Raw genomic sequence first — 12704 nt, 5'->3', positions numbered from 1 at the left:
ATTAAAAGAGACTCTAGAAATATGTTTAGAATGAGTCATAGAGTAGTACAAGGTAGACTTAAAGAAAGGTGAAGCATGTTGCTACCGTGACAGATGTCTCAACCAAGTCAATCCATTCCACTGATATGTCTGGCCTCTTTTAAAAAGAAGCTGTAAAATTTGGCATCTGTATCATGCTATCTCAAACATGAGTCTAATATATAAACATTGGTGTGAAAACTACATTGTAAGCAGGGCTACTCTCATCATTTATTTGGATTTGCCTGAAATATAGTATGTGCACATGGAAGAAAAGCAAGCTTATCTGCCATAAGCGTATCAAACTTAGTAATTGTATGAATTTATAAAATAAATGAATAAATTTAGCAAATGCTACCAAATCATTGGCTCAGGTGATTCCATAGAAAATGTCTAGCTTAAAACATATCTGGGGTTGGGGATTTAGCTCAGTGGTTAGAGTGCTTGCCTAGGAAGCGCAAGGCCCTGGGTTCGGTCCCCAGCTCCGAAAAAAAGAACCAAAAAAAAATATATATCTGGACTCTAAGAAGTAGAACAAAGAGATTAAAAAAAAGATTCGTAAGGGATGGAACAGACAACTGGGAGACACTTGGTCAGAACAAACCCAGAATATCATTTTAAATATCTACTAAGCAGGAGGCTCAAAATTCCACCAGTATGTTGTGCCCTTCTGTTGGTATCTGGGGATCTTGATCAGGTTTGTTTTGTCAGTTAAATAATTAAGAGGCAGAAAATATCTCAAGGCAAAAAGTCTCAGCATAGAATATCTCAGACGGAGTGGTTGGGTTTAGCAAGTGAAGAAAGGTTTTAAATAGGGGTGAGAACACACACACACACACACACACACACACACACACACACACCACATATAAGACAGAGCAGATAGAATCAGCTTAGACTCTTAACTAGCAAGAAAACACATTCACATATGCAAACTTGTATAGTCAAGTGCGTGTGTGCATGTACTGATACATACTCACTTACTCCAAGGCACACAGAAAGACCCTTTGCAAAGCAGAGGAGAATTTGTAAAGATTCTGGCCTCTACTGAAGGGCCGAGGTTTTAAGTCTTAAGGAGTGCTACAATAGGGTTCTCTTCCCTTTAATTTAGGATTGGTCACCTTAAGGGAAAACAGGGGCAGGTCCACAGCTTTGGATAAACATATCCTTAAGCTTGGGGAAGGGGATCTACTAGTAGGAGGAAAAGCCTGTCAAGCCTTTGTCTCTCTCAGAAAGGTGAAAAGCCAAAATTGCCATCTTCTTCTATTCCTATTGGTGTGATTGTCAGCAATCTAATTCCTAGGCCCCATATCCAGAAAATTCAGACTTCCAGACCTCAAGACATGATATGTACCATTTTCTATACTAAAGCTGCAGTTAGTATAATAATAATAATAATAATAATAATAATAATAATAATGATGAAGCCTGTGTTGGGAATGAGCATTGTAATTTAAGGAGATAAAGAATTGGATATGCAAGACTAGAGAAATGATGGCTCTGTAGTGAGGAGCAGTAATTTCCAGAGAACCCAGGTTCAGTTTCCTGCTCACAAATATCTACAATTCTAGTTCTAGGGGATCTAATATCCTTTTCTGGAGTCCTTCTACACTGGATACATGTGCCATGTACAAAGACATAGGCAAAACACCAAACACATATAAAGTCTTTTAAAAAACAAAACCAAACACCTAAAATATCATGTTATTCTCTGCCGTTTCATAAAATATTCTGATTTGTACAATGTTTGTAGTGGGCATAAAATAAAGGGGTTTATATGTTAAGCCAATCAACTGTTCCATGGCCCTCTAGACACTACAATGTATATTGCTGCAGTCAAATACTGTAGGCATGTTTAGACATGCAACCAGCCAATCAATAAAATCTTGTATGTATGTGAATTTCTTGATTTTAAAGAACCCAGTAAGCAGCATTCTGATGAAAATGCATGTGTATTTTAGCGAAACCCTACAGAAAATGAAATGATATTGCATAATGAACCTTAGTATCCCTGCTATTACAGCTTAATTTTTTTAAAAGTGACCTAATATTATAAACCGTGTTCTAAACTGAAGTATTATATGACTCTAAAGTCACAAAACAAAGCTGATGATAGTTCAGGCTTCAAAACATGTTTTCTGTACAAAAAGAAGATCTTGTGGCTCCAGGTAGTAAATCCCCATAAAAAATTCTTATTTTATCAGTGAGCAGTTTTACACAGTTCTGTGTGCCACATCTAACTAACATCTATGGCAAACATTTAACACAGCATGCTCATCAAGTTTAGAAAGTAGACATTGAAAGAAAGGCATAAGCAGAGGTATGGATGTGATGAACCCTGGTTGCCAACGAACATTACCTCAACTTTCTGTAACAATAAAGCAAGCAGAAATCCCAAGAACCTAGCAATGTTCTTTCTTTTAGAATTAGGACCTGCATTCCCAGGACTTCCAATTCCTTGTGCTGGAAAGTGGCTGACACCCAGGCCAGCCTGCTCCCTCCTTCCATTTCCAACCTGGGCTTATATGAAAATGATGTATTGTTGACAAGGTAAATGAAACATGATGGAAAGCCTGCTGCCAGCTTCTCCTCACTTCAATTTCTTCATCCCAGTGGTTATTGTCACCTTGTTAGAGTCTGAAAAAAGAACCATAAAGCAATTCTCACATTCTTGCCACAAGCTGCAGGCTCATCTTGGTTTCCTGAACTTTCAGTCTCTGTTCCAAAGATACCATTCTCAGTCCAGACTTTCCTCATTTCTCATCCTGAGTGACCAGGATGAGACCTCTACACCAGGAACGAAAGCCCACATGGAAACAAAGCTGAGCTTTAGAAGAAGCCTAGGCTTGACGCAACCCTGGATTTCCTTTCTACTATTCACTAGGTTTTTTTCCCCCTTTGACAACAGAGTGTTATGCTCATTGAGCACACCTGAATTTCCCAAGATCTTTGATGAATGAAATTAAGCTTCAGGATAACTTAAAGCAAATTTTGACTTTCTTTCACTAGTCTTTTAACTTTGCTGCTAACAATCTCTCCCAACATTGCTCTCAATCCTGTATGTTTGGAGTTTTCTATTGCCAAGTCTTGTCAGTCATTTTCCTGGGAAACCCAAAGCTTTTGCTGGGTGAGACTTGCCTCCTCTTATCCACACTGAAATCAGCCTTAGGTCTGTAAGGAGAAAGAACCCACATACCCAGTATATCCTGGCTCTGCTGTTCTAAGGAAGTTTTTTTCTCTAACAAGACCATGTGAAATATAATGTTTATTTTTCAAACAAGATCATATTTGGTATCTAAACTCCCTTTGTCAAACTGCATTCACAGTCTCAACCAGAACCATCTGCATTAGATGTGTTAAACACAAAAATAAGTAACAACAAGATCCCCACACTTCTGAAAGAAAAGTTTGAATAGAGATGAAACTATGATTATCACTTCCTGGTGGTGATAACCTTTTTCTGCATTCCCTGACCTTAGCCTGTGCCACTTGTGGGATTGCCAGCCTCAGCCCAGATGCAACTCTCTCCTCCCTAGCATCTTTGAAGGGAAATAACCTGGAGGAATCTCCTCCAGAATAAGCATGTGCTCCTCAGACTCCTGGAATGGCTTTGTCACATTCCTTTCCTGTCAAAGTCACCTTGGTATTTCAGCACCTTTGAGCATATCCTTGGGGCCCTCCTTAGTTAACATTGACTTAGAATGTTAACTAAGATGCCCTTTGCCCATCTATGCCAGTGGGCTTTCAGGAACCAACATTTTCAGCTAGTACAGCACTACATTATGATATGCAAATAACTTTTCGTCTCTGGTGTCAGTCTTGAGCCTTGCACTTCTGTTCCAGTTTTCTAGACTTCAACCTGAATTATTTCAGGGGTAAAAGGACATTCTCTCAGACACAGGAAAGAGGAATGTTGCCTTAAAAAGCAAGAGATATCCATCAATGTATTAGGATAAACAAAACCTGGCTGCACATTTTGCCTGAACTTGTGGAGGGGTGTATTGTTAAGGGTCATACATGGACCATCTAAGCTGGGCAGTGTTGGAATCATACCTGTGAAGTAAATATAGAGACAAATTCTAAGACAAAGAATAAGTCTCCCTTGTTTCCCCAAGAATGGCAGAACTTCTAAACTGTACTGTGAGTTGTATGCTCCCTGATCCTGTCAAACTGCACCTCCTGAATATTAGTTCGTGTGCTGATAAGCTGGTTTGAAATATTTGAAGTACATACCCTGAACAAAAAGAAATAAAAACAATAGCCCTCAAAGTTTTGGAAAAGGGGGCCTTTGCAGATATAATTAAATTAAGGATGTTGGATAAAATCCTTCTGAATTGTCTGAGTAGATCTCAAATTCAGTAAGTAATAATAATTAATAATCATTACTATTATTATTCTGTTATTAATTATTATTATGTTGAAGAGAAACTGTAAAGGGTAAGAAAAAGGAGAAAGAGGGGCCCTTATGAGATGGAATTGGAAATCGATGCTCTAAGAAAAAACAAGTTGATGGCCTGGAGGCATCAGAAGCTGCAAGAGAAAAGGAAGGATCCTTTCCTAGAAACAATGGAAGACATATGCTCCTGTTGCAGGCTACCCTATAGACCTCTGGTCTCTAGGATGGTGACAGAAAAAAATTTCCACGTGGAAGGCACGAAGTGTATGCATTTTGCCTCAGTAGCTCGAGAAACAACACAGAAGATATCTCTAGGAGCCAAAATTCAGCAGGAGCTGAAGTGATGTCTACACTGGCAGATCAAAAACCCAGATCAAAAATGAGATACCCCCACCTCTGAAAACAAGCATCACCAGTACTCCTATAGGAGATGGAGAAGGTCTTGTGTAGCTCAGGATGGACTGGGTGCCAGGTGATGTGACCTTAGATCACTCCCGAAGAAATGAAGCATATATTCTAACATAACAGACCCCAAGAATTGAATTGCATTGATATAACAATACTACATTTTCATTCATCAATAGAAACAAAAAGACTATTATCTCGCCAAACTTACTCCTTGAAAAGCCAAGAGAATTTATTTCCATATATCTATGTATTTTTAATCTAGATCATTCATCTAATTTTTTGGTAGAGATTAAGTGAGAGGAAACAGTAGCTGTACTTTGTTGACCTAATAATATTATAGCCATAGCAAATGAATGCACAGAAAACTCTAGTGACTGCTTCAGAATAAGTAAAGGATAGCACCTGCTTCTGAACCCAGGCCTCGCCTGAACCACAATATTCTCACCTATGTAGGTGTTAACTGTACCTTCTGGATTCAGTTGTAAACTCCGTCTGAACAATATTGCATCTGAATCCCAACTACACTGTGTCTGATACATTCCTGGAATCCCCTGAACTGTTTAGCAAACTGTAATCTAATAGGATAACAATAACATCATTTTACTTCAATACCCTCCATCTGGACAGTGCTAGAGAAATAATTAAATCTTCTAAGCTGCCAGCCTCTCCAGAAAGGTGGTAGAGGGAAAAAAATAAAAATAAAAATAAAAATAAACAAGAAAAAAACAGTTTTATTCTTGAAGAAGCATTGAGCCTAAGCCATGGTCGGACTTCAGGTAATCTAGTAGGCACAATACAACATACACATCCCAGTGATAAAAATAGGCATGTTTTAAAAGGACTTGACAGTGATATTTGATGAATATAGTTCATATAAACCTTACCTGGTGACTGACTTTCAAGGCTGGGACTGGTTGTCTGTATCAGGAGGCCTTCAGGGAATACCTCAGAATGTGGATGTGGCTACAGGGAAATGTTAATTCCCTTGAGCCATAGCTTTTCATCACCAGTGTCACAGGAAAAGAACTAAATGTGGAGTGAACTGGGGGGTGCCCAGTTTAGAACAACTCTCAAGTGAGGCTATCCTAAATGACTGGGGTAGACCAGAAACTGCAACATCAGGAAACTCCTCTGTTCTGGACCACTCTGAACTGCCTTCAAGTTCTGCTAGGCTCTTAAAGATGAGGCTCCAATGAGGAAGCAGGTGGGGGGGGGGGGCAGCTAATCATCTCTTCTCACAACCTTCCCCCTTGCTATCCATTTATTAAACCTGGGACAAAGCAAGCCGATCAATTCTGCACAGCAATCTCTCTGGTACAATAACTCACAACTCAGCTGCCTCAGCTTTCATGCAATTTGGTTCAAGCATCAAATATTAAGAAATGTCAATGACTTCTTCAGAGGGCAATTGAAAAGGAAGAATGCAAATTAGGACTGAAAACAAAAAATGAACCGAACATGGAACCTTCAGGGATTCCAGGAGAAAAAATGTCTAGAAATTAAAATATGTTAAATGCTATTGTATGTTTGCCTTTGTCCTTTCCCATGTTTACTTACTCCAAAGACGGATTTTTTTTTTTTTTTAGTTTCAGAAATATCTCAAAGCATATAAAAGGGGAAATTTCTCATTGCTACACAAAGACAGACAGTATTACCATGCTAAATTACGTAGTCTGAACATCTTCTCTTTAATTCCTTTTTCTATGTTGCTGGATTTTTACCATATATACTCTATTATTATAGTGGAAACATTTTTTGTTACCATAAAACTTCATGAGTTGTTACTCAATACTATATAGTAAATTATCTACATGCTGGGAGCTTACTAACAAAGAAACTTACTGTCTTGAACAATTTCTCTCAGTTGGGAACTGGAACAAGCTTGGTTGGGTGTGTTTCAGTGTCTCCTTTGATAAAGTCAAAATGTCTTCTGGGGCTACGGTCACCTAGAAGAATTGAGCATCTGCCTCCAAGACAGGTCTCTTGTAAAAGTATTGGAAAGTTCCTTGCTGGCTACAAACAAGAAGTCTCAGTTCACCAGCAGATGGGATTGTTCATGACGCTTCCCTTATACTTGGCACATGGCTTCCACTTGAGCTATACTGATTCAAGAGAGTAGAATAAAATCGACTTTGTTATTGCCTCTTTTCTGAAACCTTCTGGTTCCTTATTCAATGTGTGAGACTACAGCACACGTCATTTGCAGCTAACAGCAATGCTATGGGACACCTTGAAGACTCCTTGCCACCATGGAAATCTTTAATATGGATCTGAATTTAATCATTGAACTCTTTGTAATTGTATTAGCTTCTTATACAAGTTTAGATGTCATTCCCAAGATCTCATTGTTATAAGTAACCATCCAATTAGCACCTTTGCATATTATGTTACCTTTAATCATTAATCCAGATAATTTTTTCTGGCTAGTTTCAGAGATGGGATCATTAAATTAAAACAATCATAACTTCCTTATTAACTTCCTTCCTGAAGTAATTAATATTTTTATCATTTATGTGACTTTTGTATTTCCTGTCCTGTGTTTGTGACATACACTTTAAAGTGTCTATGCAATGAGTCACCGTGCATATATATAATTTTCAACTGATGAATTCTTTTTCAAGTATCTTTTAGGTAGATATTATGTATCATATTCATATTATATATGAAGTTTTGATACCTGTAGCATGTGGGTGTTTTCATTGTTATTTAACCATTTTATAGATCCTCCTGAGTTTGTTTGTTGCTGTTATTTTGGACAACTTAGAACTTGATGAAGATCTAAAGAAGCTCAAACAAGTAAGTGATATGTGGGAGTTGAAACGTAGAGATTAAACCTCATTCACAGTGATGTTAACTTTGGACTATCAAAGCAAAACATTAATAGAAAATTTTGAGACAGTGTCAGTTAAAAATCTGACTTTTTAAATTAATCTCCTGTATAGTATCAAGGGATATTTTCCTATTATTCTATAAATATCCTTAGGCAAGTTTCATAATATTATTTTGAGTAAAAGTAAGATGGACATAGTTTAAGAAACTGGATTTGGAGATCAGTTTTCTTCTATTCAATGAAGGTTGTTTAGAAATCAAAATCCCCAAGGCCACACTGCCATATTGCATATGTATGTGCAATGATTGTCCCTTCATCATAAAAGCATATTTAAAAGCAAATTGTCTGACTTCTAGACACTAGAAGAACATCCAGTCTGGGTGTCCAAAGTGATTATTCAAAATTAAAGAAGATAAATATGTATCTTTTTATATCTAAAACCACACTGCATCGGGGCAGAAGAAACGATATCCAAAAATGGAAACAGGAATGAATAAAGGTTATGTTATCCATGACAGACAGATTAGCTAACTAGCTAGACCCATAGTTCTCTTGCATGAAGAATTTTTGCTTGCCCGGAGTGTTTTGCTTTATTGAGAAATAAAAGGAGGGGGCACATTTGTAGAATATTTTTTGGACATGCTCACACATTGCAAGAAGAAGAAAAATATTAACAATAAGACCCAAGACTCTTAAGTAAACCTTTGGAATGGTGTAAAGGCCCTTACACATTCAGAATTTTCAATTCTTGCCTATTTGGTAAAAGATAAAACAACATAACCTATTAAATTTTTTTAATATCGTCTAATGGTCTAATTTAATTTTAACATATTATTCTCATCTCCAAAGCCACTGATTTCACCAAGGGTATCCATAAAGGTTGAAAAACATATTTATCCGCAAGGCCCCTGCTCTGTCCAAACCCAGGAAGGTTTTAAGCTCCATAGTGTCCTGAGCTATGCAGGCAAATGAATCTGTGGTGAGGGTCATTTCCACTGATCTTTTCAATGTGTGCTTTAGGGAAAATGCTCTTCAAGTAAATGTTAGGATGTTATTCTATGCTAATGATGTGAAATGCTTCATCTGATTCTTTTGTAGAAAAAATACATTATGTGTGACCTCAACAGCAAAACTATCACATACATAATTTGATAATACCAATAAAAAACCTGCTGCTTTCCAAATCTGGCATTTATATGTGGATTTTCCTGTGTGTCATATTCATCATTCATAGATCTTGAATATATTTTATATACTCCCACCAAAATTGTAGACATAAAATGAACACCATTTAATTTTTTTAACTGATCTACTACAAGATTTACTGCAGGATTAAGCAGTCACTGAATAAGTAAAATACCAAGTAATTTCAGCCTGAATTTGCAAAATACCTTTAAAAATTTTTTAAATTACTTAGCACAAATTTTTGGAACCTTTGACCCCAAACCTAAATGCATTTTGCAATGATGGTATTTTGAGTGTTTTAATTTGTACACATATGTATTTTTTTTAACCTTCACATATTCAACAGTCACTTTAGGCTTTTCATTTATTTTTATCCAACCATAAATGAAAAACCAACAATTACAAAAAAAAAATCATGAGACTTGGAAGAGGGATCAGTTGGTAAACTACTCTCATGCAATTGTGAGCACATGAGGTAAGATCCCAGGGATTCATGTAAAGGGCCATGTGTGGTGTGCATATGTAAATCTAGTACTGTCAAGGTAAAGATAAGTGTTCCTGCTAGCCAGCCAGTCCAGTCAACTTAGTGAGCTTTGGTTTTAGATAAAGAACTTACCCCAAAAATAAGGGAGAAAGCAGTGGAAGAAGATGTTGACCCATGACCTTAATGTGAATATATCCACATGTGTATATATACTCAGCACATATGCACACATACCACACATGAACACATGTATGCATGTGCACACAAACAAATACAAAAACCTTCACTCTTCTTGTGAATATTTTAATAACATATGGCTAATATATATATATATATGTGTGTGTGTGTATAGTGTGTGTGTATGTGTGTGTGTGTATGTGTGTGTTTGTGTGTGTGTGTGTGTGTGTGTTAAATAAAGTTCTATTCAGAGTGTGATGCTTTAGGCCTGTAATCCCAGATGAGAGGGGGCAAAAGGATCAAGAGTTTGAGGCCATAGTGTTTCCTACATAGTAAGTTTAATGGCATCATGTCCACAAGAAACCCTGTCTTACCGTCAATAAGTAAGTTGATAAATAACATGATTTTTTTATTTTTGGAGACTCCATACATCTGATTGATTATACAATTGTTTTCACCTCCAATTTGGGCATCTTTTCTGTAAATTTAAAGACATTTTCAGCACCAAAAGCTCCAAGGAAAATAAATTAGTGATTCCATTTTAATATTGGCTTTAGGAGATTATTCATGACTGGACTGAAACTTCATATTTAATTAATTCATTTATTAATTTCATACCCCAAATCCCTTCAATGTCATATATTAAATCAATTGGATCAAAAATTATCATTATAAGTTAAAATGTGTCTGGTTCAGTTTCTTCCTTGCACAAGAATATTTTGTGTTTTTATTAGTTTTAAAAACCGTATCACACAGGACTACAGAGATGGTTAAGCAGTTATGAATACTTGGTGCTCTTACATAGGCATACCCATGTAGCAATTCACAAATACCTGTAACTCTAGCTCCAAGGGATTCAATCCAGTCTTCTCTGCCCTCTGGACTCCTGCAAATATGTGGTATATAAAGTCACAAAGATATGTGCACACAGGCATAAGCAAACACACACACACACACACACACACACACATACACACACACACACACTTAAAATAGTACAGTTATAAATAAATGTAGTTTTTAAAATCTTATATCATTTAAAAATACTCATTGTTTTTCCTTTTTCCAGTGATCATAGTCTTTGAGGTTGCACGATTTGCAGAATATACTACACACACGGTTATGCACATGTGAGCATGCACTTTCATACACATATGTTTATAATCATGTAGATACCTGAAAATCTCTAGTCTTTAATAGTATTCTTGGATTGCCAGTAAAAATTCTCCATAAAGTATTTACTAGGTTTCCATATACATAGACCATTTAAACTGCTTTTACTGCTATCCCCAGATAGAGTAGAATAGAAAAGGTATGTTAAAAGTTTACTTTCCTAACATTTCAAATTACACACTCCTAATTCTTTGTTCAGTTCAAACTTTTGTTTTAACTTCTTACGTCTAGAACCAGTCTGTAGGTTCTTGTAAATGTGGCAATATTTGTCGACTGTCAACTCATTGCCAAATACTTTATAGCTTTACTTACTGCTCAAAATAGCTGCTTCAGAACAGGTACTATTTATTATATCCATCTAGTGGATGAGGGAATAGGGCACAAGGGACTGAATGTTGAACAATCAACAAATTTTAAAGCTAAGATTGGAAACAATGCAGTTTGGACCAAAAGCCTATATTCTAAAGATCTAAACTATATTGAATCAAGCTGAAACCGTATAAATATCAAATGTAAGTCAGACGTGCAATGAATCTACTCTTAAGACTTTAATTTTGTATGTGGTATTATTGAAAATTGATTATAATTTCTTTATATGACACATTATTGTATCATTTTATTTTCTATACATATTAATTGTTGACATTAAATTTTAAAATAAGGTTGTATGAATGTGATTGAGATGATTTGTGGAAAGATGTGTGTGTGTGTTTGTGTGTGTGTGAGAGAGAAAGAGAGAGAGAGAGAGAGAGAGAGAGAGAGAGAGAATGACATAGACACATAAAGAAAAAAACATTGGACAAGTTGTTCTCTGGCATCAGTTAAGAATGACCTTGAAGCTCAGTGTAGTGATAAGAGGGGGATGTGGTGGAATGGAAACTTTGAAAATTACAAAGAAATTCTACTGCTTTAATGATTTAACACAAAGTCAGAACAAGAGAGATATAAAGGGTGTTCATTTAAGCAATATAAAATTCATTAAACTATGAGGAAAAAATCCACAGAGAAGCCTCAGGGAAAGAATCATGAAAAACAGAAGTAGATAGTCTGTTTAGATTAAATTCAAAGCTATGAAATAAAGAAAATGCTCTTCAGCTACATTTCTCATCAAAATTCTGGTTCAAGGGCTTGGCAGAGTTGACAGCACAGCAGAGCATGGACACATAGCTCCTCACTGTTGTTGGCTGGGAATTTTTAAAAAACATAAACATCAAAAATACTATCATGTGTGTGTTATAAATTAGTACTTTTCTTTATCTTTGTCTTGCATAATGTTTATTTATTTATCATGTAAACTGGTTAAGGAATGCCCACATAATTAGTAAGCAATGTCCTGGGTGGATCTGTAAAAGTGATTCTGATAAGGCTTAGCACTTTTATTCATAGCTTAAGTAAAGAAGATCTTCTACCAGATGGGTAGCATCATTAAGTCCTTTGAGGGCCCAAATAGAACAAAAAGGCAGTAAATTCATTCTTTGCCTGATGACTTGAGGTAAACAACTGATTTCTACCTGCCCTTCAGGTTCCTTCTGGTCCTCCGGGCTCATTCAAAGGCTAGAGCCTACACTATCAGCTCTCTGTGGGAGCTACATCACTACTTGCTGAGAGAAGACAGGAACTTCTCTGCTTTCATAATATCTAGACAGCTCATTTCTCCCTCTCCCTCTCCCTCTCCCTCTCCCTCTCCCTCTCCCTCTCCCTCTCCCTCTCTTTCTCCCTCTCCGTCTCCGTCTCCCTGTCTCTGTCTCCCTGTCTCTCCCTCTCTCCCTCTCTCCCTTTCCTTCCTCCCTCCTTCCCTCTTTCACACCCTCCTTCATCCTTCCTTACCTCACTGTTAGAATTCTGAGTAGTAGGCCTCTATACCTTGAAGCTTTCATTCATATTTCTGTTGCCTCCCATACATTCCAAATTCAGGGGCACTGCAAATAGTGTTGCCTTGGGCACGATTCAGCTAAGCACTGGTTGCATCTTAAGAACTGTGTTGAGATCTTCCTATACTTACTATTTTGCCAATCTCTCATGCATGAATTCAA

At 36.8% G+C, this 12704-nt stretch overlaps 1 protein-coding gene across 11 annotated transcripts in view; it reads left to right on the top strand.

Moving 5' to 3' along the window:
* Nalcn (sodium leak channel, non-selective) overlaps nucleotides 1-12704 on the top strand; it is a 343629-nt gene that overhangs the window by 225109 nt on the left and 105816 nt on the right. For 8 of the 11 annotated variants that reach the window (NM_001393695.1, NM_001393694.1, NM_001393693.1 and 5 more), the window contains one exon: nucleotides 7544-7618. The exons of the other annotated variants lie outside the window; for them this stretch is intronic. In NM_001393695.1, coding sequence (NP_001380624.1) covers nucleotides 7544-7618 — 75 coding nt within the window. The remainder of the gene's footprint in view (nucleotides 1-7543; nucleotides 7619-12704) is intronic. 11 annotated transcript variants of the gene reach the window in all.

The sequence above is a fragment of the Rattus norvegicus genome, chromosome 15 (assembly GCF_036323735.1).
Source record: "Rattus norvegicus strain BN/NHsdMcwi chromosome 15, GRCr8, whole genome shotgun sequence".
NCBI lineage: Eukaryota > Metazoa > Chordata > Mammalia > Rodentia > Muridae > Rattus > Rattus norvegicus.
The sequence above is the reverse complement of the archived record's forward strand: the minus strand, read 5'-3'. Positions and strand labels throughout refer to the sequence as shown.